This window comes from Lethenteron reissneri, chromosome 6, assembly GCF_015708825.2.
Source record: "Lethenteron reissneri isolate LAM-NWPU_2019-01 chromosome 6, ASM1570882v1, whole genome shotgun sequence".
Classification (NCBI taxonomy): Eukaryota; Metazoa; Chordata; class Hyperoartia; order Petromyzontiformes; family Petromyzontidae; genus Lethenteron; species Lethenteron reissneri.
The window spans coordinates 3,961,656-3,984,794 of NC_083784.1; the positions used below are offsets into that span (position 1 = coordinate 3,961,656).

At 55.7% G+C, this 23,139-nt stretch overlaps 1 protein-coding gene across 4 annotated transcripts in view; it reads right to left on the bottom strand.

The window, feature by feature from the left end:
• CNKSR2 (connector enhancer of kinase suppressor of Ras 2) overlaps nucleotides 1-23,139 on the bottom strand; it is a 192,965-nt gene that overhangs the window by 99,104 nt on the left and 70,722 nt on the right. For all 4 annotated transcript variants that reach the window (XM_061570262.1, XM_061570253.1, XM_061570244.1 and 1 more), the window contains exons 3-4: nucleotides 14,829-15,190; nucleotides 13,639-13,726 (exon numbers count right to left, since the gene is read on the bottom strand). In XM_061570262.1, coding sequence (XP_061426246.1) covers nucleotides 13,639-13,726; nucleotides 14,829-15,190 — 450 coding nt within the window. The remainder of the gene's footprint in view (nucleotides 1-13,638; nucleotides 13,727-14,828; nucleotides 15,191-23,139) is intronic.

Here is a 23,139-nt window from a genome sequence, read left to right on the forward strand (position 1 = left end):
ATTGCCGCTCGGGAGACAAAGGCGATCGGGCACGGTCCTGTCCGCACCCACCGCCTCCTCGTGTGCCGTGCCAGCCTCACAGGTGCTGCTACAGCACTTGCCCCAACAGTCTGTTGGAAGGCTACACGGGGGATCTTCACCATTGCGCGTGCGGGTGTACGTGCGTCACCGCCGCCGACGACCGACGTAACACATTGGGGACGTGCGCCGCCCTCACCATCTCACTCCACTTATCACATCGAGCGCGGCCAAGACGAAACAGGCACGCACGCAAGCCCATTACACGCCAGCCGCCACGCTGAATGACAACTCCGCTCGTCATTAGCTTTGGTCTATCCGCCGCTGAATGAAGGCCTCTCCCTCCACCCCCCCTCCCTCCCTCCCTCCCTCCGCTGCCCCAAGCCACCAGCACCACACCTCCCATCATGCCGTGCGATGGAAAGATCCATCCTGGCTGAAGTGCACACGTGGCCCAGCGGGATGTCAGGAGGTCAAATCCATCATCACCATATAAATGTGGATTTTCCCACAACTGGCTCAGGGCTGTGGAAAGGATACGAGCACTGCCTCTCTCCGCTCGTTTGAGAGTGAAATCACTTTGACTTCGTGATTAACCAGGGCGGCCGCTGGGCTAGAACCGCGAACCTTTGCAACGGGCGGCAAACGCGCTACCCGCTCGGCCGACAACGCGTGCACACAGACAAAGACAAAGATTCCCCCCACATAGCATTCAACAGATAGTTGGGGCCAGTGCTGATCGCGAGCACCGAATGATAGCCGGCATGGCACGCGAGAGACGTTGGATGGGCAACACCGCGCCCGGCCGCCTTTGTCTCCCCAGCGGTGATGTTTACATACCGCAACCAGGTACTCATTTGATGCCGAGTCGACCTAGGGGAGCCACACGCACGCACGCGCGCGCTGCGAAACGCGGGGAGAAAAAAAACGCCTTTTAATCTTGGAATCCCACGATGGAGCGGAGGAGGCATCGGGGATGCGAAAAATTCAGATCAAAGCGCCGCATGAGGAGTGCCGGGCGGAGAGACAGACGTGGGCTGGCGGGCAACATGCTGCGGGACATACGGAACTGGGGGGTGGTGGTTTTGAGGACGGCGAAGGCTCACGCTGCGATGCGCCAATCTCAAGCACGTCCATGCACGTCGTGCCAATTAAACGGCTCTCGCGTGCCCCCCATCCACCCCCCTGCAAACGAGGCCACGTTACCACCCCCCCCCCCATTACTCCAATACCTCCACCACTGGCTCCCAATCCAATTCCAAATCAACTATTTATTTATTTACGTATCATGAGACGATTTCGATTTAAAGCTTTCGTGACTGCAAGGATTCATCTTCTTGGTTCTTTCGGGAAAAGTCACGTAGAATGGAAATAATAAAATAATAAACATAAAACGTAATAAAATAATTCTCACGACGTTTCGGCCACAACGCAAGCAGCCGTCGTCAGGTGGAGAGCAGGTCTGTCGAGAAGAACCATTCAGACTGTCTACTCGACAGACCTGCTCTCCACCTGAGAACGGCTGCTTGCGTTGTGGCCCGAAACGTGGTGAGAATTATTTTATTATTTCCATTCTACGTGACTTTACCGAAAGAACCAAGAAGATATCGTGAGACGTTTTTAAGGTGGGGGCACGTGGGGGGGGGGCGGGATTCTTTGAAAACGGCGGCGCGCGAGCAACGTGGTGGGAATCGGAGCGTGCGGTGCGCACCGCTGCAACGTTGCGCTCGCGTTCGTTTCCGCATCCGACAACAAACGCCGGCCCAGAGTCGGTCCCCACAGCCCCCCAGCTCCCGCACCCCCCCCCCCCCACCATCCGCCACCCACACACCGCGGTCGTTAATCTGGACGGCAATTATCGCAGAACGCAGGACGGGCACGCACGCACGCACGCGTTCAAAGACAAAGGACCCCCCTCTCTCCGCAAGGTGTTGGGGGGGGGGGGAGTGCTGTTGGCGAGCACCTGTGTGGAGGCTCTGTTGGGGCCGATACGGCGCGAGTACGTCATCGGAAGGGTGAGTAGCAATAATAGGTGCTCGCTAACAGTGGCAACTTTTCACCGACGCCGTCTTGATGAGGAGCTCCACCACGGGGCGGGGTCAGGACACGAGGGGAGGGGAAAAAGGTCAAATGACCCACACCAACAAAACACTGCCCCCCCCCCCCCACCCCCGAGTCTGAAATGTATTTCAAACAACAAAACGTCACAATCACCGACACGCTCAGCCACGTGCCCCCCCCCCCGCACTCCCCGCCCCCCAGGGTAGTCGGGTCACAATGGCAGATTTGGTGACAGTAGCCGGAAGCGTGAGGTCGCATTTCACTTTGCCGCCGCCGCCGCCGCCCCGGTAATGTCCCTCGAGCAAGCGCTGCGCTCAATCACCGGGCCACCAAGCGGCAGTGTAATGCGCTGCCCCTGTCACGCGCAACAACAAAAAAACAACGCGTGCACACACACACACACATTCGGACACACACACACAGGCACACCGACACACGGAAACACACAGATGCATGGACACACACAGACATACGGACACATACAGACACACAGAAACACGGACACACCACACAGACATACGGACACATACACACGGACACACTGACTCACACAGACATGCACACCAACACACGGACACACACAGAGACACGGACACATGGGCACACAGACGCACAAACACACACAGACACACAGACACACACAAACAGACACACGGACACGTACACAGACACACAGAAAAAGATTGCTCCGTATAGCCTTAACAGACTGTCGGGGCAAGTGCTGACAGCGAGCACCTATGAAGGCCGGCACGGCACACGAGGGGGTGGGTGGCCACCACCATGCCCGACCGCCTTTATCTCTCCAGTGGCAATGTTTACACACCGCACCAGCTACTCATTTGAGGCTGAGTCGACCTAGGGCAGGGCCCTAGACCAGTTCAGATCATCGTCACTGCTGTTGGTGGCCGTAAGCCGGATTCGAGCTCGGGCCGCCGGGTTCATAGCAGGACGACGCTAACCACAACACTACCGCTCCCCAATGACAAAGCTCCCCAGTATAGCCTCAACAGCTTATCGCGGCAAGTGCTGTTAGCGAGCAACACCTATGAAGGCCGGCAGGGCACACACGAGCACACACGCACGCACCGCGACAAAGCCAAGCGGATGCTTCACCGCAATATTTTGGAAACTGGAATCGGCTCGGCAGAGCGAGAGAGATTCTCCCGGTGAACACAAACGTACCCAAAAAGTCTCCTGCTGCTTTCCAGCAAGGCTCACTCCCTCACTCCCGCGAACGAGCAAAACCCGCACATGATGCTCCGACGGGCGGCAATATAACCGAACCGAACCGGGCGGCAGTGCCGAATTATCCTTGCACCAAAAGTACCGATATATGCTACGGACCCCGCACTTTCAAGGGTGCCGCGCTACATGCTTTCAAGCTATCCATTCCCATTCAGTGATTCCACACCATAGTACTATACTGCCTTCAACTTTCACGAACGACTGGGTGTTCAAGGTTAGCGATTTGTCGTAGTATGCAAGAAAAAAGTTTGTGTTTAAAGATTTAGGCGTTTTTTAAATTCAGGACCCCTTCATAACATATGCTACAGGCCCCGCACTAGCTTAATCCGGCACTGCGCCAAGCTGCCGTGCAACGCGTGTAAACAACAAACAACGCGTACCGGAACTTGGTGAATTACCGCTGGCAGGGCCATCCAGCGCCTTCAACCTAAAGCGGCGAGTGCTGCATCTGACACCGTGACGTCGGAGCGCGAGCGGCCCTGCAAAGCGCATGACCCCCGGGGCGGTCGCCCCCGGTTAGCCGTACCCCCCTAGGGGACGGGCATCTGGGGAGACAAAGACGGCCGGGTTCGATGTCGAGGGCCACCGCGCATGTGACAACCGGACGTCCGTTGGGCGAGGAGGTGAGAGCCACCCACGCTTCACCCCGCCGCACGCGGCCAGCTGCCGCTCGACTAGCCGTGGCCGACCCGTTGACTGGACATGTGTGAAAAAAGAGCTTCAAAGCTCATGGGATTCCTCCAGGAAAAATAAAGTCTAAATTGCGATTCTGATCCATGCCGCTGCCGGGTGGATGGAGGAAATGTCCCGGCCCTGCAGTCAGAACATCGCTCGCTCTCTCTCTCTAGCGCCACGCTCGCCTCTGTCGATGGATTTATTCTGGAGGTCTCAGGTAAATCCGTATTCCGAACGCTGCCTTTCAGATTCTTAGAGCTCCATCGCTCCCTCACTCCCTCGCTCACTCCATCGCCCTCTCATCCCTTCGCTCGCTGCATCACTCCATCCTCCCTCACAACATCACTCCATTGCTCACTCGCTCGCTCACTCACTCGCGCCATCGCTCACTCACACGCTCCATCGCTCACTTACACGCTCCATCGCTCACTCACACGCTCCATCACTCATTCACTCCATCACTCATTATCTCCATCACTCCATCACTCATTCGCTCCATTGCTCGCTCACTCGCTCAATCGCTCGCTCACTCGCTCCATGGCTCACTCATTCACTCGCTCGCATGCACAGCGGCCCTGTTAACACTGTAATCCCTCTATCTCTCTCTCTGTCTTTAGCTCGCTCTCTCCCCGTTAGCCATCTGCGCTCAATTAAAAGTTAATGAATAAATTAAATAATGGCTCCATTAGCAAACAAGCTCAACGATCAAAATGTGCCCGCGCTCGAGTTGGTGTACAAATCGTCTGCGAGCGTCTCTTTGGCTTCGGGGTCAGAGCGGATGCGGCAGCTGTCACGCGGTTCTGGGGTTGGCTCCCAACATCCGCAAAATCTGCGACAGAGTTGCAACCCCCTTGACCACGTGCAGCGTGCATGCGTCTCGCAGAAGGGCTCTCACGTACACAAAGACAAAGATCCCCCCCCACCCCGTAGAGCCTTGAACAGACTGTTGGGGCAAGTGCTGTCAGCGAGTTGCGCCTTTGGAGGCCAGAACGGTGCACGAGGGGGTGGTTGGCCAACACCACGCCCGCGCGGCCACCTTTGGCTCCCATAAGAGCGACGTTTGCACACCACACCGGGCACTGTACTCATTTGAGGCTGAGTCGACCTAGGAGAGGCCCAGAGCAAAGCAACGCATCTGCAAAAAAAGAACCCCCCCCGAGCAGTCGCCCACTGTCATCCCCCTTATTGGAATAAAAACAACCCGCAATAATCTTCTTGGTTCTTTCGGTAAAGTCACGTAGAAGGGAAATAATAAAATAATAAAAAATAAAACATAATAAAATATTATTCTCACGACGTTTCGGCCACAACGCAAGCAGCCGTCCTCAGGTGAAGACCAGGTCTGTCGGGGAGACAGCGTCTGAATTATTATGTTTTATTTTTATTATTTTATTACTTCCCTTCTACGTGACTTTACCGAAAGAACCAAGAAGATGAATCCCTGCAGTCACGAAAGCTTTAAATCGAAATTTAACGCGCAATAAATTCTACGGAAGACGACGTTCAAAATCAGGACATCCCGTGAACCAATCGGCGCAGGCCAGTCGCCCCCCTTTTGCTCGATAATTAATTTTGCCCCGTGAGATGTTCGTTGTTATTTTATTTCCGTGCCCCCACCTCTCCCCACGAAGCGCTGCGCCTCGATGTGCCCTAGAGGGTGAAAGTTCCACCAGTGGTGGAGGATACCAACAAATATAAACATTTTAAAAAGAAACGCCCGCTGGAAGATGCGGTACATCGCAGCGTCAACAAACAAAAGAGGCTATATCATCGATCGATCGCAGTGCTTAAATTCTCACCGGATATCTTCCGGATTGCTGTGTTAGACTGGAAGTAGCAGGCAGGGGCACGTCGTTACCAGCGTCCGCGAATCATAGAGACGGAGGTATAATGGATGTGGTGAGCCAGATGCAGACAGATTTCTCCAGGCTGCCGTGTGCACTGCGGTGGTCGGCATGTGACGAGTAGCCACCACGACCACAGCTGTAGAGGTATCATACACTGGGTGTGGTATTTATTGGGCGTGGAAATCTGTTTCTGGGTCACAAGCCCTAAATCGATTCCATCATCCCACCAATCGCTTCCATCTACCCCCACCCTCACCCCCCGCCGTCAGCACCGACCCTCCAAATCATTGACACTGATCCACACCCCCCTCCCCCCCCCCATATCGGTGGACGTGGGTGGGCCCATCTCCAGGGATTAATGTAAGCCAGCGACCCAGAAAATATTTTTTCACCTGGTAAACACCCCATCCAGTATGGCTCTCGCGACTCCCATCATTAGTTCTGCACACCGGGCGAGCGGGTGGATGGGTGGGTAGATGGGTGAGTGGATGGGCTCGTGGGTGGGCGAGTTGGTTAGTGGGTGGATTGGGTGAGCAAGTGGGTGGATGGGTGAGCGAGTGGGTGGATGGATGGGTGAGCGAGTGGGTGGATGGGTGAGTGGATGGGTGGGCGAGTGGGTGGATGGGTGAGCGAGTGGGTGGATGGGTGAGCGAGTGGGTGGATTGGTGAGTGGGTGGGTGGATGGATGAGCGAGTGGGTGGATGGGTGAGTGGGTGGGTGGGTGGATGGCTGAACGAGTGGGTGGATGGGTGAGTGAGAAGGTGGGTAGCTAATTCACCGAAATACTCTCAAAGTTTATAGGCCACGCGGATAGCTCTTCATTAGGACGTACGAAAAGTACAACGTCGCACCACGGAAGCCGTTTACCGCCGTGACTTGCGCTGCCACGACGCTCGCATCCCTCCGCTCGCAATTCACGCGACCGCTCGGCGCACTCCGCTGCGACCGAATTGCGCCGCGTCTCACGCGCCGTGGCATTTAACAGGGGGTGGGGTGGGGGGGGCGGCTAATGTCGCCGTGGAGCGGATGTGACAGGGCTAGAAATGAATTCACTTAGCCCTTCGCACAGCGCCGTGCGCTCAAACGCCCGCCGGCCGCTCGCCCTCTCTCCCGCACCGGCTGAGCGCACCCCGCGGCGCGCCGGGTTCAATCTGCCGCAGCGGCAGACGAATTGAAACGGTGCGAGTTTTTTTTCCAATCGCACCACCCTGGCTGCTCCCACACACCACCCCACCCCCGTTGCCATCCACTCGGCAATACAAATGGGTGCTCCGAAGCTAGTCGAGTGGGAGTACCCACACTTCACCCCACCACAAAACGCGACTTGCCGCTCGGAGGCAAACTGTGGCGATTGATTCCGCCGCTGGGGGTGGACAGAGGCAACAGCGGTGTGGTGGCGGGTGGCGGATTTAACAAACTCGTGACGGGAGATGGGAGTCGAACCGGCGACCTCTGGGTAACCGCGGCCGCTCGTAGCACCGGGGGGCAGGTCAGCACGCGGTGGGGGTGAAGTGTGGGCCAAATGTAACCTCGCCCTGGACGTCAGGGTCAGCGTGAAAACAAGAGAAAACGGAATCCCCTCTTTGCAGTATGCCCCCGTCAGCACGGCGGCAACATCCCTATGCTTGTACTGTACACGCACATGCGTGTACCGTACTGTACATGTATTTTTCTGCAAGCCGGCGCAAGATGTATTGAGCGCAGTGAGCCTGGGGTGGTGCGAGGGCGTGAAAGCGCTCAGCACAGCTGTCTCTGTCGGTCTCGCTCCAGCGTCAACGGCGGAGAGCGAGGGAGCGCACCGCACCGCACGCACACTCACAGAGCTCACCGCACCGCACGCACACTCACAGAGCTCACCGCACCGCACCGCTCACTCACACAGGGAGCTCACCGCACCGCACTACTCACTCACAGGCAGGGGCTCACAGCACCGCTAACACACGCAGCACAATGCACCACCACCGCAGGGCAGTTTGCCAATCTCCCTGAAATCAGCCATTCCTCCGTGTGTGAGCGGGGCGGTGTGCTCCCTGTGTGCGCGAGGGTGCGGTGCGGTGCCGTGTGCTCCCTGCGTGCGATAATAATTTGAATAATAATAACCTAACGCTGTGGCCTTACAAAGAAAACGCGTGTGTAGATATATTGATATACGAGATGACGTTCCAGGCAATGGCCCTGTTCTGTGTGGCCGTGAAAGAAGGCCCATTGGCTTAATCCAGCAGTGGACAGATCTGTGGCTGATTATACTGATTTAAATTCCCTAAATGCAAGACGTTAATAGGCGTGACATCAAGAGATAAAAAGTAACAAAAAATAGTCATTAGATCTTATGAATGTCAGCGTTCAGATTTTTTACCAATTATAAGCACAGACTTGACGACAGCTGTGCCAAACCCACGTCCTCCCATCCCTCTGAGAACATCGCTGTAATTGACATCACTCAGTCACTCAGTCACTCAGAACCATCTGTATGAGACGTGTGTGAATCATTCGGAATATTCGTACACGGCGGCGCAGTGGTTAGTACGCTCTCGTGACGGACCCTGGCAAGTTGCATTCCCAACCAAACCACCAACATCCAAACCACCTTCGACCTGCTCCGACCAGCTTGGTGAAGTACGGTCAGATAACCGCCTTTGACTGACAGCGGACTGACAAAGAGCTTTGCAAGTAAATGAGGATGTGTGCTGAATAATCTCTATATTCACATTCAATCTCCCATCTATATACGGGTAGTCCCCCGACTTACGAACGGGTTCCGTTCTCGACAGCCGTTCTCAAGTCGAACGGCTTCGCTAAGTCGGAACACAATAATGTACGACCGGTAAGTTGCCCGCAAGCTTGCGGTGTGGCGGCGGGGGGTAAAGCGCGGGTACTCTCACCCCTTCCGACAAGAGGGTCTGGCCTCCGATTAGCACGGTTGGCTACGTACTGTGCAAAAGAAGTTCAACATACATTCATACGTACGTGGCCAGCATGGAAGGGAAGAGTTGGCCAAATACGCTCTCATGAGAGGGGGCTCTCTTGTGCTACCCTCTGGCTAGGTTAGCGGCGACCCTTCTGGCAGCAGCGGCGTTAGCAAGCAAACTGCGGAGCAGCGCCTTTATCTATGATTTCATTATTATTATTTCTGTCTAAAGCGAGAGAGAGAGAACCAACATCTATTACACAGGGGCTGCTGTATACAATTTGACCGAGCATTTCAAATCTGTTCAGCGGTAAGGGGGCGCCGCGTAGTGCAAATTAGCATATCCGGAGATAATTTGACACATCACAAAGCACGGTGGGGTGAGGGGGGGGGGATACCGTGGCTGACTGGCGGAGCGAGATTAGAATTCACGAACGGCACAAAAAAATGGAAAAAAATCATCACTCAAGGGGCCGTCACCGGCCGATGACCTATGTACTCAGCGGTCCAAACGTGCTGCTTGAGCACACGCAGCGTCCTGGATGGACGGGTGATGGATGGGTGGATGGGTGGATGGATGGGTGGGAGGATGGGTGGGTGGATGGGTGGATGGATAGATGGGTGGGATGGGTGGGAGGATGGATGGGTGGATGGATGGGTGGATAGATGGGTGGATGGGTGGATGGATGGGTGGATGGGTGGATGGGTGGATGGGTGGATGGGTGGATGGATGGGTGGGTGGATGGATGGGTGGGTGGATGGATGGGTGAATGGGTGGATGGGTGAATGGGTGGATGGGTGGGTGGATGGGTGGATGGGTGAATGGGTGGATGGATGGGTGGATTGATGAGTGGAATGGATGAAAGGATGGATTGATGGATAATTGGATGGATAAATTAAATGGATGTAAAAAACATTATGGATCTACAGATTAATGTATGAATGGATGAATGAAGGAATGAATGGATAGGTGGATGTATGGATGAATAGATTGATGTAAAGATCTATTGATGGATCGATGGATGAATGGATGGATAGAGTAAAGGATGGATTGATGGATTAATGAATGTAAGAATGAAGAAAGAAATGGATGGATGAATGGATACATGAATGAATTAATGAATGTATGAATCACACCGGGGCCAAAATCATTTTCGTTAAACTTCCGGCGCTGGGAGGAATAAAGCGCTACTGCTCTTCTCGATTAATCCGCTTAATAAATTGTCGCTCACAGCCTCCAGGAAAGAACAAAAATTATGATATTAAAAAACACAGGAACATTGCTTCGTAATGTAGCACGTCAATAAATTAAGCTGCTTCTGATTAATTTGCTCTCTGCTCATATTTTATACGGGAAGGCAGATTAAACAAAATAACACTGTGCTGGAAAGAAGTGCGTAGGTGTGTGTGTGTGTGCGTCTCTACGCGCGTGTGTGTGTGGAGGCAGTCGCCCTCCAACAACAACGGAGGGCGGAGGAGCGACGCTCACAACAACGAGCAGAGTGCCGGGTGGCTAAAGCACAGCAAGTTGGCACAGTAGGGGGCACAGGTGGTGCATCAGCCAGTCATCTCAGTCAGTCGACCCGCGGCACCTGCTGGGTCTGCCCCGTAACCTCCTGCCAGCGGGCGTTCGACACTTCACGTGGCCTCAAGGTGCACATGGCCTGGCACAAGCGTCGTGGTGACGTCACCGCCACTTAGTGGCGAATGGCGGTTGTTGTTGTTGTTGTGGAGCGGCGGCGCAGTGGTTAGCGCACCGTGTGACGAACCCGGTGACCCGAGTTTGGTTCTCGCCCACGGCCAACACCAGCGACAGCTCCCGGTCCCCCACTAGGTCGACTCAGATTTAAAAATGAATACCTTGGTATGGTGTGTAAAACATCAGCATTGGGGCATGGTACTGGCCACTCACTCGTGTGCCGTGCCGAACTTAATAGGTGCCCGCTAACAGTACTTGCGTGAACAGTCTATGTGGGACTACCCGGGGATCTAACGGCGATCGCCGGGTTCGGAGCGCAGCACGCTAACCGCTATGCCACCACTCCCCGCTCGCTCTCTCACACACTCCACAGAGCAGGGAGATAAGGGATACACTCCAAAGACAGACTGTTAGGGCAAGTGCTGTTATAGCGAGCCGCTATAAAGGCCGGCACGGCACACGAGGAGGTGGTGGTGGCCAGCACCATGCCTGGCCGTCTTTGTCTACCTAGGGGAGATGTTGAACACATCGCACCGGGTACTCATTTGAGACTGAGTCGACCTAGGGGACAAAGGTGGCCGGGCGTGGTGTTTTTTGCCACACCACTGAGTGCCGACCTTGATAGGTGCTCGTGAACAGCACTTGCCCCAACAGCCTATTGAAGGCTGTACGGGGGATCTGCGTGCTTGTGCAAATCCTATCAATGCCCCGTCAAGTTTCCGCACCAATCGGCGATGGTCGAGCGTAGTTCTTCACACAATGACCTCGGATAGGACCTGGAACTGTTCAGATAATCGTCCTTGGCATCGGCCGTGAGCGGGGAATCAAACTTAAGGGTTAACCGCGACGCTACCGCTCCCCGCGTTCAAAGCCCCTCGCGCGCCGTTGCGAGTGCTACCGCTGTGCCCAGCCTCGCGCCGGCGCGACCGCACGCAAATTAATTGGAATTCCAGCGCCGTCTCATCGGGCCGGTAGTAAAGCGAAGTCGATGGCGATGGGGCGAGATGCAGAGCGCGAGAGAGGGGCGAGGGAGGGCGGGTGTAACAGTGGCGAGACGTTTTCATTGGGAGTTGCGCGTGGCTCTGGAGCACCCGGCGGAGATAAATATTCCCGCTCTCGCGAGCTTGCCAGCGTGAGCGCGGCTGGCAGAGTAAATCAGCGAGGCTGCTTCCGCGATGTTTCCAGTATTTCACGACAAAATTGCTCGGGGGGCGGGGGGGGGCTCGAAATAAAATGCACGTTGGAAAAAGACTGCCCCGGCTACCTCCCCCCCCCTCTCCCTCTCCGAACCCACAACACAAACCCCTCCCCTACCCACCCCACGCCACCCCACCTTTCTCCACCATGCCGGGATATTAATAGTATTTTTTTTACTTTCCTTCCCAAGACCCCCCCCCCCCCCCCCTCTGCGCGTCGTTTAAACATTGAGGTGACGTAAAACGATCGTCGCCGCCGACGGCGGCCGGCGAGTGCGTCGCAGCCCCCCGCCCCCCCCTCCCCCCCCAACTCGTGTGCCGTGCTGTTGCCGGCCCTTAATAGGTGCTCACCAACAGAACTCGGGAAAACGTTCCCAACGGGCCACGCCGGTTTTAAGGCCGAGCGGACGGAAAGAAAAACCAAACGAACCACACGCGGCGTGCTCCGATTTCCACCGGCGCCACCCCCACCCCCCCGCCCCAACCCCCCCCCCCACCCCCCACCGCTTCCGCACTGGATGCCAAAGTTTTGTCGCGGAGGCCAAGGAGATGTTTTTTGTTTGTTAGCCGGGATAACGACACGCTTCAAAACTCTCTGCGAGAAGATGCGGCTTGCAGATATAAATAAGGGGGTAGGGGTGGTGGGGTGGTGTTGTTGGGGGGGGGGGGGGGTGTAGTGGTTAGTGCGCTGCACTACGAACCACGTGACCGAGTTCGATTCCCGCTAACGGTCAACACCAGTGACGATTATCTGAACCGTTCTTGGGCCTCCCCCACGTCGACTCGGATTTTAAAACGTATACCCTGGTATGGTGTGTGAAACATCACCGCTGGGGAGACAAAGGCAGCCGGGCATGGTGTTGGCCACCCCTTCTTGTGCTGCGCCGGCCTTCATAGGTTCTTGCTAATAGCACTTGCCCCAACAATCTGTTCAGGCTATACGGGGGATATTTGTCTTTGTTGGTGGGGGGGGGAGAGGGTCCCGGCCACCTCAGTAAGGACGTTTGCTGCCACTCCTTGCAGAGTCTGGCAGTTTGAATCCAGCGTAAACGCCCCGGTAAATACGGCAGGCGGTTCCACGGTCAAACACGCACCGTCTTTCCTCGCTGTGGAAGCTATGGCGATACGGCGGCGTCATTTATTTTATCTTGCCCTTATATCGTCATTTGCATTGCTTGTCGATGCAATGCACCGACCACCCCCCCCCCTGCCCTGACTGACAAAGAGCTTCGGAGCTTATCGGATTCCTCCTCCTCTTCCAGGATAACGAAAGATTCCGATTCGGATTCATTCGATGAGTGTGCTCCAACGTGCCAGCGTTTATAGAAAGCATCGCGCCGCAAATTGCTCAGTGGGGATTTACACGCACAGCTACACGCCTGGACTGTGCAATGCTGCACCGAACGATAACGCCTCCGTGGTGAGCCTCAGCGCCGTGAGGATGTCCCGAACGCCAAATTAACGTCGCTTCCATAACGAACCGTCAAATATTCAAAAACGGGCGACGCATAAAATTGTTCAATCGGCACCGCTCTGAGAGCCGGGTTGATTCGTGAGCTGCGCCGCGTTGCGCCGTCGAATCGCAAACCCGCGGACCGTTGGAAACGACCAGCGAAACGCGACTTCGCCGGACCACGAAATCGCAACGCCTCGAGCAAAGAAAATAAAAAAAAGCCAGCCTCCCCGATCGCTTCCGCTCGCTCGGCCCATCGCTGGAAGGGGGTTAATTTCGGTCGCACTGGCTGCGCGCATCTGGTAGCGGTGTGGGGGATGGGTTAATTGGTGCGTCAGCTTCTTTTAACCCCCGGCCCGACCTCACTGCGTACAAGAGACGGCTCCCAAACGCAGCCGGTGCAGGGATCTCCCCCCACCCACCAAACCCCCGTCGGCGTTTTTAAATCTGCGGGGGGGGGGGAGGGGGGCAAAGGAGGGGGTGGGGGGGCCGAGGGGGGGGGGGGCATAGGCGGACGACGACGACGGCGCTCCTACCTGCTGAACGATGGCCGTGAGCTCCAGGCACAGGCGGATGATGTCGTTCCTCCGGGTGGACGTGTCGCTCACGCCCGCAAAGGACGACCTGCAGCGAGAGCGAGCCAGCGTCACGGGGCGAGCCAGCAGCAGCGCTAGCTCCGGGGGGGTTCCACGGACTGGCTCACGGGCTCACGGGTTCATGGCTCATGGCTCACGAGCTCACGAGCTCACAGACTCATGGACTCACGATATATAAAATTTGATCATCAATTGCGATTTCGATCAGTACCGCAAGCAAATACAAGCATAATGAAGGTAAAAGCGCGGCGCTGAAATTGCCAGCTCGCGCCAATTCAGTCAGAAGGGGCCTTGCAATCGAATGGAGCTCGAAAGACCACATCCTGGATGGCGTTTTGGGTCTACTCTTCCGCGCTGACAAGACGGCTTGGCAGAGGTGGGAGTACCCCAGCGCACGCGAACCTGCCGATCGAACGGCTGTCGTGTACCCACTTATACCACCGGGTGGACACAGGTGGGGGGGGGGGGGGGGCATTTTACCTTTAGTATAGTTAGACTTGTAAACCACTTATTTAAGATTTAAGATTCCTAAATGTTGAATGTATGCACCTTCCGGCCAAAGTAAATTCCTTGTCTGTGAGAACTTTCTTGGCGAATAAAACCCTCTCTGATTCTGATTTAAGAAATTTGCACGATTATTCGAATGTCCATGCCGGGAGAGGGAAACAAACCGGCGACCTCTGGATTGCAAGTCCAGCGTGCTGACTCCGTTGCACCAGACTAAGGGAATGAGCAAATAAAAACCCACAGACTAATCCTCGACGCGAATTCCACCGGCTGTTTCTCAATTAGACTAGGATATGAACGACGTGTCCGGCTTTTCGCAGCCAAAATCGTGCTTCCCGACTGACTTTTGGGTCAGGCCATTCGACGATCTTGCCAAAAAAATTCTCACGGCCAATCAAATCACGCTACTTCGCTTTTAAAACCGCGCCAGGCGTCTCCGGGAAGTCGGTAGACTCTGTCGTAAATACACCAGGCCTCCGACCGCAATAAGCACCACGCGGCGTGGAAACGAACGCCGGTGCTGGACCACAGCGCAAACGTCTCAATAAACGACTAAAAGTTCCTCGTCGGTCAGAAGGCGGCGGTGGTGGTGGTGGTGGTGGTGCGGGGACCGTCGCGCGTACTTGTCCAGCCAGGCGAGGAAGGCCTTGGCGGCCCCGATGAGCTCCACCACCGCGGTGAGGACGTGGTTGGGCAGCTTGCCGGCTCCGCCGCCCGGCGACGCTATGCAGCCCGGGCCCCCCAGGCCCGTGGCCCCCCCTCCGCACAACCCGTCCGCTCCGTCCTCACGCCACCGGCCCCCCACGACAACGCCGCCGCCACCGCCGCCACCGGCTCCTGACCCCACGGGACCGCCGCCACCGCTGCCGCTGCAGCCGCCGCAGCCATCTCGCCCGCGTCCTGACACGAGGTTCTGCAGGTTCTTGGCGGAGGCCGTGAGTTTCTGCGACAGCGAGCGCAAGCTCTCAGTCTCCAGCCCGTAGTTCTGCGGAGAGGGTGAGAGACGGAGGGTGGGAGCGGCGATGAATATTAAAATCACACAGCCCCAAGCCCTGCATTTGCGATTTGCTCCCAAATTCGTTTCAAGTCACATCTGACCTCACTGCTCATGACTTAAAAACCATCGAACATCTCACAAGTGACTGGGCGAGCCACCCAAAAAGCAGCCACTCATCCGAGCAGCACCGATGAAGGCCGGCACAGCGCACGAGGGGGTGCTGGTGGCCAGCAGGACCACCACACCCGACCGTCTTTGTCTCCCCAGTGTTGATGTTTACAGACCGCAGCAGCTATTAGACTGAGGTTGCCGAGTCGACCTAGGGCAGGCCCAAGATGGGTTCAGATATTTCCCCGCAATTATCGGCCGTGAGCGGGAATTGAACTCACTTGGGTCGCCGGGTTCGTAACGACTACCCCGAGCAACACAACCCACAGCCGTTAACGAAACCGGCCTTGAATCCGCGTCGGGAGCAGTGCAAGGAACGGGGCTTCATTAAGGCGGGGGGCGGGGGGGCAACTTAGCAGACTGTTGTGGCAAGTGCTGTTAGTGAACACCTAGCCAGCACCACGCCTGGCTGCCTTTGTCTCCCTACAGTGGCCATGTTTATACACAACACCAGGTACTCATTTGAGGCAGAGTATACTTAGGGGAGGCCCAGGACCAGTTCAGCTACTGGTCTTGGCCGTGAGCGGCAATTGAACCCTGGCCGCGAGGTTTGCAGCACAGGAAAGTAACAGCTACACTATCGCCACCACCATTAGCAACCACTAACACTACCACCACCCCCTGCTTGCCTGCGTGTTGTCAGGGCGTGCCGAATTAGCGATAACCTCCCTGCCATCTCCTGCCCGCGATTTGTCACACCGGGTGATCCAAGCGCTGATTTTAAAAAATAAATAAAAAGCATGAATAATACATCAGTCCCCTGTTTGTCTCTCCAGATACAAAATTCTGCATTTTCTTTTCACAATCCACCAGCTTGCACAGCCAGCAGCGTTGGTCGGACACGAGCAAAAACCTCTGGGCCGCATTTGCCATTCAGTGTCTCAACGGCAGCAGTGTCAGGCTCATGCAAAATAATGGCGGTGAACTGCCCGACGATTTCAGGCAAGGGCCTTCTTTTTACACGAGGAATGGGTCCTGGTCGGACGGTCATCCTCCTCCTCGCAGCAGCAGCAGCAGCGGCTTTTAGCTCAGCCGTCAAACAAAGACGGCGGTCACCGCGTCGTGCTGCGCTTTCAGATTGAGCTTCTGCGGCCGTCTGGAACGCTCTTGCTGCCGATTTTCAGAAGCCACTAGAGCTATGCCACTGTTACATCCGGATTGAAAACTCATTTCTTTAGAACTGCTTTTTGTGTTCGTTTCTTGTCCTCACCCTACATCTCTGATTAGCACGGCTGGCTACGTACGGTGCGAAAGAAGTTCAACGTACATAAATTAATGCTTCCCCTGTCCTGTGTGAGTTTTTACGAGACTCCCTTTGCACGCTCCTCTGCCTCCACCCCAGCCCCCTACAGCATCCCCAAACCACCCCCCCCCCCCCCCAGGCGTGGGGGGGGGGGTGTCATTGAAGTGACAGTGATCGCGATGGCACGACAAGTAGGCTCCTGTAAAAAGCCCTCAAGAGACATTCGGCCGGCTCTCTCCTGCGGACGACAAACAAAGGGAAGTGGCGGTTCTTGCCACGAGTCAAGGCAGACGTCTCCTCCTCCTCCTATTCCCCAGTGTCTTGGTGAAACGCCGGACAGGGCCCCGGGCATTAATGGCCCAGGCACCCACTTCGCGCCCGCCCGCACGCCCGCACACCACAACAAGAACAACAACAAAGATCACCTCCGGTGAGACCGTGTGTTGGAGCGAGTGTCGGTGGCAGGATGCCGTTTGAGGGTGGAATTGATACGCGAGTGGAAGCTGCGGTCAAGCCGCCTTTGTCTAGCCAGTAAACTAAAAAGCGAAACTGTTTATTTTTTATTTTACCAGGTAAGGCACCCCGAGCTGGATAGCTATCACATGAAAATGTATGGCTGCAAAATACTCTGAGAACGCGTGATGCTGATTCTAATGTGCAAGGAAAAGCTGGAGAACCCGGAGAAAAATCCATGTGACCATGGGGAGAGAGAACACGAAATCAAGGCGTCAGGGTCGGGATCGAAGCTACGACCTCCTGTATACCAGGCAAGGTAGTTAACACCACAGCGCCCAGTATTTCGAGGTAAGAAATAATGATAGAATAATAACACATAGATAGTTATTTGCGAGCCCACTGCTGGATGAAGGCCTCCCAGAGTTGAGTGGACCTTGGCAAGGTCCGGGGAAGGCCCAGGGCAGGTTCAACAATCTTGGGCATGGCCTGGGGATCAATACCCAGGCCATCGGGATCGTTGTACCTGACGCGGCAACCACTTCGCCGACATTCACACACAAAAGACAAAGATGATCCCCCTCTGTATCGTAGCCTTATAGACTATGTTGGGGTAAGTGCTGTTAGTGAGCACCTATTAAACCTGGCATGCGCACAAGGGGTGGCTTGGCCAGAACCACACCCACAGGGCACAGCAGGTACCCACTTATGGCTGAGTCGATCTACGGGAAGACCATAGTACGTTTAGACACGGCTCGGCACGACTGTTAGGCGTGGCTGCGTATCGAACACAGGTGCTCCACGGTTCACGGCGCAGGTTGGCACCGCTCACCGCACACACAAAACCACACACACAGATGCGCGCGCACACACACACGCACGCACGCTGGTACACACACACACGCTGGCACGTGCACAGTATCACATCCACAGCCAAAGCCACAATTACGCAATGAGTTCCCATTAACACGAAGGAGAAGCTACTTATTTGAAATACAAAAAAATAACCCACTCTTTATTCCCGTAAGTTTAGTAAATGATACAACTGCAGCGTGTCTAAATCAGCTCAAGCCTCCCGTAAATCACGTGGCTCTTGCGTGGCCACCCCCATTCTGACCGCCCCCCCCTCTCTCTCTCCCCACTGCCGCCCACTGTGAAAACAGACGCTGCTCCGTGCAGTAGCAGCAGCAGCGGCGGCGTCTTCTTCCTCCCTCTCCTCGCCTCTCCTCGCCCTTCTGCTCCCGTTCCTCCACTCATTCTCCATCCCTTTCCTCTCATTCCCCATTCCTTCCCCCTCCGCTCTCCCGTCCCTCTCTCTCTCTCTGTCCCCGCGCGGTACATCCGTGACTCTGCGCAGGCGCTTGGCCGGTTCGGCGCGTCGGGGAATCGCGATCGAATGCTTGCGGAGGCAGTCCATCCGGCAGCGGAGAGATCGCGGCCGCCGATGGCGACGAGGGCGAGGACAGCGACTTGGGAGGCACGGCCGGGTGGGCACGGCTCAGCCGTTAAGTCACACAAGGACAAAAAAAATGTAAACCACTACACGTTAAAACCTCCTCCTCCCCCTTTCTCCCTACAGCCGCTCGTTCCATCGCTCCCTCGCCCACCCGCTCGCTCGCTCGGTCTCCCGAGCAGACAGTGACAAATTCCCGTCATTACGGCCACCGCCAGCAGAAGCTAATCAAACCTGGGAGCCTTAATCAAACCTCGTTTTCCCTGCCACGACATGAAAACACACACAGTCATCATCCGCGCCGCGCTCCCGCGACTCCAGCCCGGGGAGGGGAAGCCGGCGGTTCTGACAGCCGCTCGGGAAAAACCGCCGCTCCCTTGGATTGCGAGTGTTAAATCGTCGTGGTTCAAGCGAGCCTGACTCTGCTGATGAGACCACTGCGTGTCAAAACCCGTCCAGAGTTTGCTTGCGTTGAACCACTGTGACTCAAGCGAGCCTGATTCTGCTGATGAGACATGGGACATCGAAACCCGTCCAGTTTCCTTGCGTTGAGCCATTTGGTGTTGGCCATTCACCCTCTCGTGTCCAGTGCCGACCGCCACAGATGCTCACTAACAGCGCTTGCCTCAACAGTCTGTTCAGGCAGGACAGTGGGTGATCTTTGTCTTTGTGTGTGCGTTTAAAGGCGGTCGGGCGTTGTGCTGGCCTTCATAGGTGCTCGCTTACAGCCCTTGCCCCCCAAAGTCTATTAATGCAACTAATAATAGGGGGGGGGGGTGGATGGGGGGGAGGGGTCTTTGTCGTATGTGTGTGTGGAAAGAGATGGCGCTTCAGATATCGGTTTTAACATTTACCGCCTATGGCTGACTTGCAATGCGGAGGCAGCCTGTTTGCACCGATTTCCGGCCTTCCAGCATTGCAAATGTGCGCATCGCCAGTTACTAGCTCGTCAATTGGCAGGTCAACGCGTGGTGGGGCAAAAGTGTGGGCGCTCACGACTCTTCCAAAATATGCTGGCCACCCGTGGTAACAAGAGCTTCATAACTCATCGGATTTCCCCAGCATAAATGAATATTCCGATTCTGTAAATCCAGCCGGCATGGAAGAGTAGGCCAAATCCCACCGTGAGTTGCTCTCTTAAGAGCTCCCTCGAGTGGAGGGCCCTTCCGGCAGCGGTTGGCTTAGGCGGGCACGTTCCAGGGCTGAACCTTGACTTTTTTAAACGTACTATTTAAATATGGCAGTTTCCCGCAAGAAAGGGGTTCTGGTTTAAGCAGATCACGGCCAATTTGGGGATCATTATGTATTTTTATTATCATCGTTTAATGAGACCACCTGCTTCGCGCGTCATCGTGAAAACCAAGCGCCCATTCATTCATTTAACTTCACACGGCACCCGCTAAACCGCCCCCATCCAGTCTCGACACGAACGCATCGAGCGGCGTGCACAAATATTATATTTGCGATGTTACGCATGGAGCGATGGGTACAGTACTCGTGAGTCGATTTGAGATTAAACGGAGTATTACTTAGTGCTGCTGCTGCTTGCTGCGTTGGGCTCTACCGTTTGTCAACTTTTATAAATCCCAATTTTGATCACCGCTCTGCCCTTACGCTAGTCCTACACACGGGGGACACGTGCAGGTTCAATGACATCATCCAAACTATGAGCGACATTAAAAGTCGGGCTTGGGGCAGGACGTGGCATGGCTAGAAGGCGCGATGGTGGCCGATGGTCAGCAATAAAAGTGGCAGCCGAGGGCATGGAACGCGTCGGGGAAGAAAAAAAAAAGCACGTCCGTCGAGGGTATGGAGCGATGAAATCAGCCGGGTGGATTAGTACATCGCAGGATCTTGAGGAATGTCAGCGGCTTATGGGCAAGCCTTCATCCAGCAGTGGATTGAGCATGTCTGCCGTCGACAATGATGATGGTGGTGGTGATGACCCAAGGCCAAATACAGCATTGGCTCGTCACAATTCCGACGATCGTCTTTAACCCCGAGATGGAACATCTCGTGCCCCAGGGAGCCAGAGCCGCGCGGCAGAGCGCACGGAATCACGAGGGAGGCGACAGGGGGTGGGGGGGGTCCCGGGGGGGGGGTGGGCTCCTGAAAGACGAGTGGGCAGGCAGACAGGCAGGGATGGAGGACAGAGCCCTGCCATAACGGGAGCTCGCTAATGACGAACGCCCGCCCGCTCTGCCTGGGCGCGACGGCAGATGGGCTCACGGCCCGGACGCGTGGAACATTTCCCAAAGCCGACATCAAAATGTGCGACTCCGCGCGTGCGAGCGAAATGCTGCCGCCCCCCCTCCGCCTAACGCGCTCCGACATCTGTGACAAAAAAGAGCCTCGTCGCTCGTCGAATTCTCCCTCCCAGGATACATAAAGATTCAGATTGCGATGTCCGCTCATGAGCAACGCGGGCGGGGTGGTGGTGGCGGTCTGTGACGAGGATCGCCGATGGAAATCTCGGGAGACCTGGTCTCCTTTCGTCGGCTCGCCTTCGTCACCTTGACCCTCTCTCTTTGCGTGCCCTCCGCCAACGGCGTCTTTCCACGACTCGCAGGACCGCAAGGGCATCATCGTCATCGAATGTTGTATCGTCACCGTCATCATACCGAGCATCATCATCACCATCATCATACTTAGCATCATCGCTAGCATCATCGTCATCAGCTGCAGCAGCAACTGCAACGGCCTCAGTAGAAGCAATATTCAGCACCTCTTTCTTAAAGGCATCACACCTCCTCTTTAGCGCGGCATTCCAGCGACACCGCACTTGGCTTCGCACCTCAAGAGTCACGGTCGTTATGTCCGAGAAATACTGTGCGCGTTACGAATCGCATTAACGTTATTGTTATTAATGTTACAGCCAAAAACCTCCTGCCTCTCCTCCCCCACCCACTCTGGCGTCCACAGCCCCTATATATATAGCAGCAGCAGCAGCAGCAGGAAAGCCAATTACCTAGGCAACACCCTGGGTAACGAATCACCCTCTCCCACCAATTGTCGTTATTTATAAACTGCTCATTAATTGGCTGGCAATAAAGAAAAAACGAATCTTCACGCCGTACGTGTAGGACCGCAGAGCTCGGGAAATTGTTGTGAGCGCCGGCTCCTCGCCGCCCCCTGGCTGGCTGCCTTCCAGCTCGCGTCCGAAGCTTCCCGTCAGCGATTTGCGAGAGATGCAATTTGCGCGAACCGTGTGTACGAAACATCGATTGTTCTTATAATTATAAAATTATCTCATCACCAGCCCTCACCCCTCACTTCCCCTCCCCCCCCCCCCCAGAGCCTTGCACTTGCCGAGCGAGCCACACCGTTGACGGCAAGCTGCAGCGGGCACAACATTAGCTGGCGCGTGTCGCGACGGGTGCTGCGAGATCCGACCGTGTCGGTCCAGTGCTCGCCTGTGCTGCGTTGGCTTGCGTTCGCACTCGTCACATACAAAGTGCTTGCCAACAAATGAACCACAACACCTCGCTGATCGCGTCGAGGAGCATGAACCACCGTCACGCGGACTCCGGTCCTCATCCTCGCAGAGGCTTTTGGCTGGCCCTTAGGACAGTAATGGTCACCGCATCACGCACTTTCAAATGCACTTCTGCAGCCGTCCGATATTAGGAAGCCGCTAATGCTAGGCACCTTAAATCATCTAGACTGAAAACTCATTTCTTTACAACTGCTGTTTGTGTTTAGTTTGTTGTCCTTCCCCCGCACTTCCATACTGCACTACCGACCTAGCGACCCAAGTTCGAATACCTCTCACTGGCAAACATCAGTGAGCTAGTCGTGGACCTCCCCTAGGTCGACTCAGCCTCAAATGAGTACCTGGTACTGTATACAAACATCAGCATTCGGGATATAAAGGTGGCTGGGTGCAGTGTTGGCCACCCACCCCATAGTGTGCTGTACCGGCCTTCAAAGATGCTACCTCGCTAACAGCACTTGCCCCAGCAGACTGGTCAAGGCTATACGGGGGACCTTTATCATTGTCTTCTTTGTGTGCGTGGATTCCCAGACTCCGGGAGCAGAGGGCCCATCGCTGGCACAGGCGAATGTTGTGACAGGTCTGCCAGCAGGAGAGAGACAGAGAGAATTAGGCGCAGTCGATTATGGAAGGGGCTCCCGCGCCAGGCACTCACGTACCATCCGAGATCGGCAATCGCCGCACGACGGAGGAGGAGGAGACGTTAAACACTCTCGGAGGAGGATAGCGCATCGCGCCGGGAGAGCTTAACGTGTCGACGACGATCAATACCAATACCTGGCCATTGGCCACTTAAGTGACTGTGACGTCACCACGGCACCTGCGCCAGGCCAGGTGCCCCTTGAGGCTTTCGCGTTAAGTGCCGAAGGCTCGCCGACAGGAGGTCACGGGACAGACCCAGGTGCCATGGGTTGACCCGACTCCGAGATCCCCTCCAAAAATGTCCTTTCCGAATCTCCAACAGCCCAGTCACCAACCAAATGCCCTTTGTGACATACGCCGGAGCTGTCTGCGACCGAGCTGCAGGTAATATGTCCCAACCCCCCCATCTCCCCACCTCCCATCACTTGCTGTCGGTGAGCCGTGGGAACGGCAATTGGCGATGGTCTGGTGGGGTTGGAGGTTGT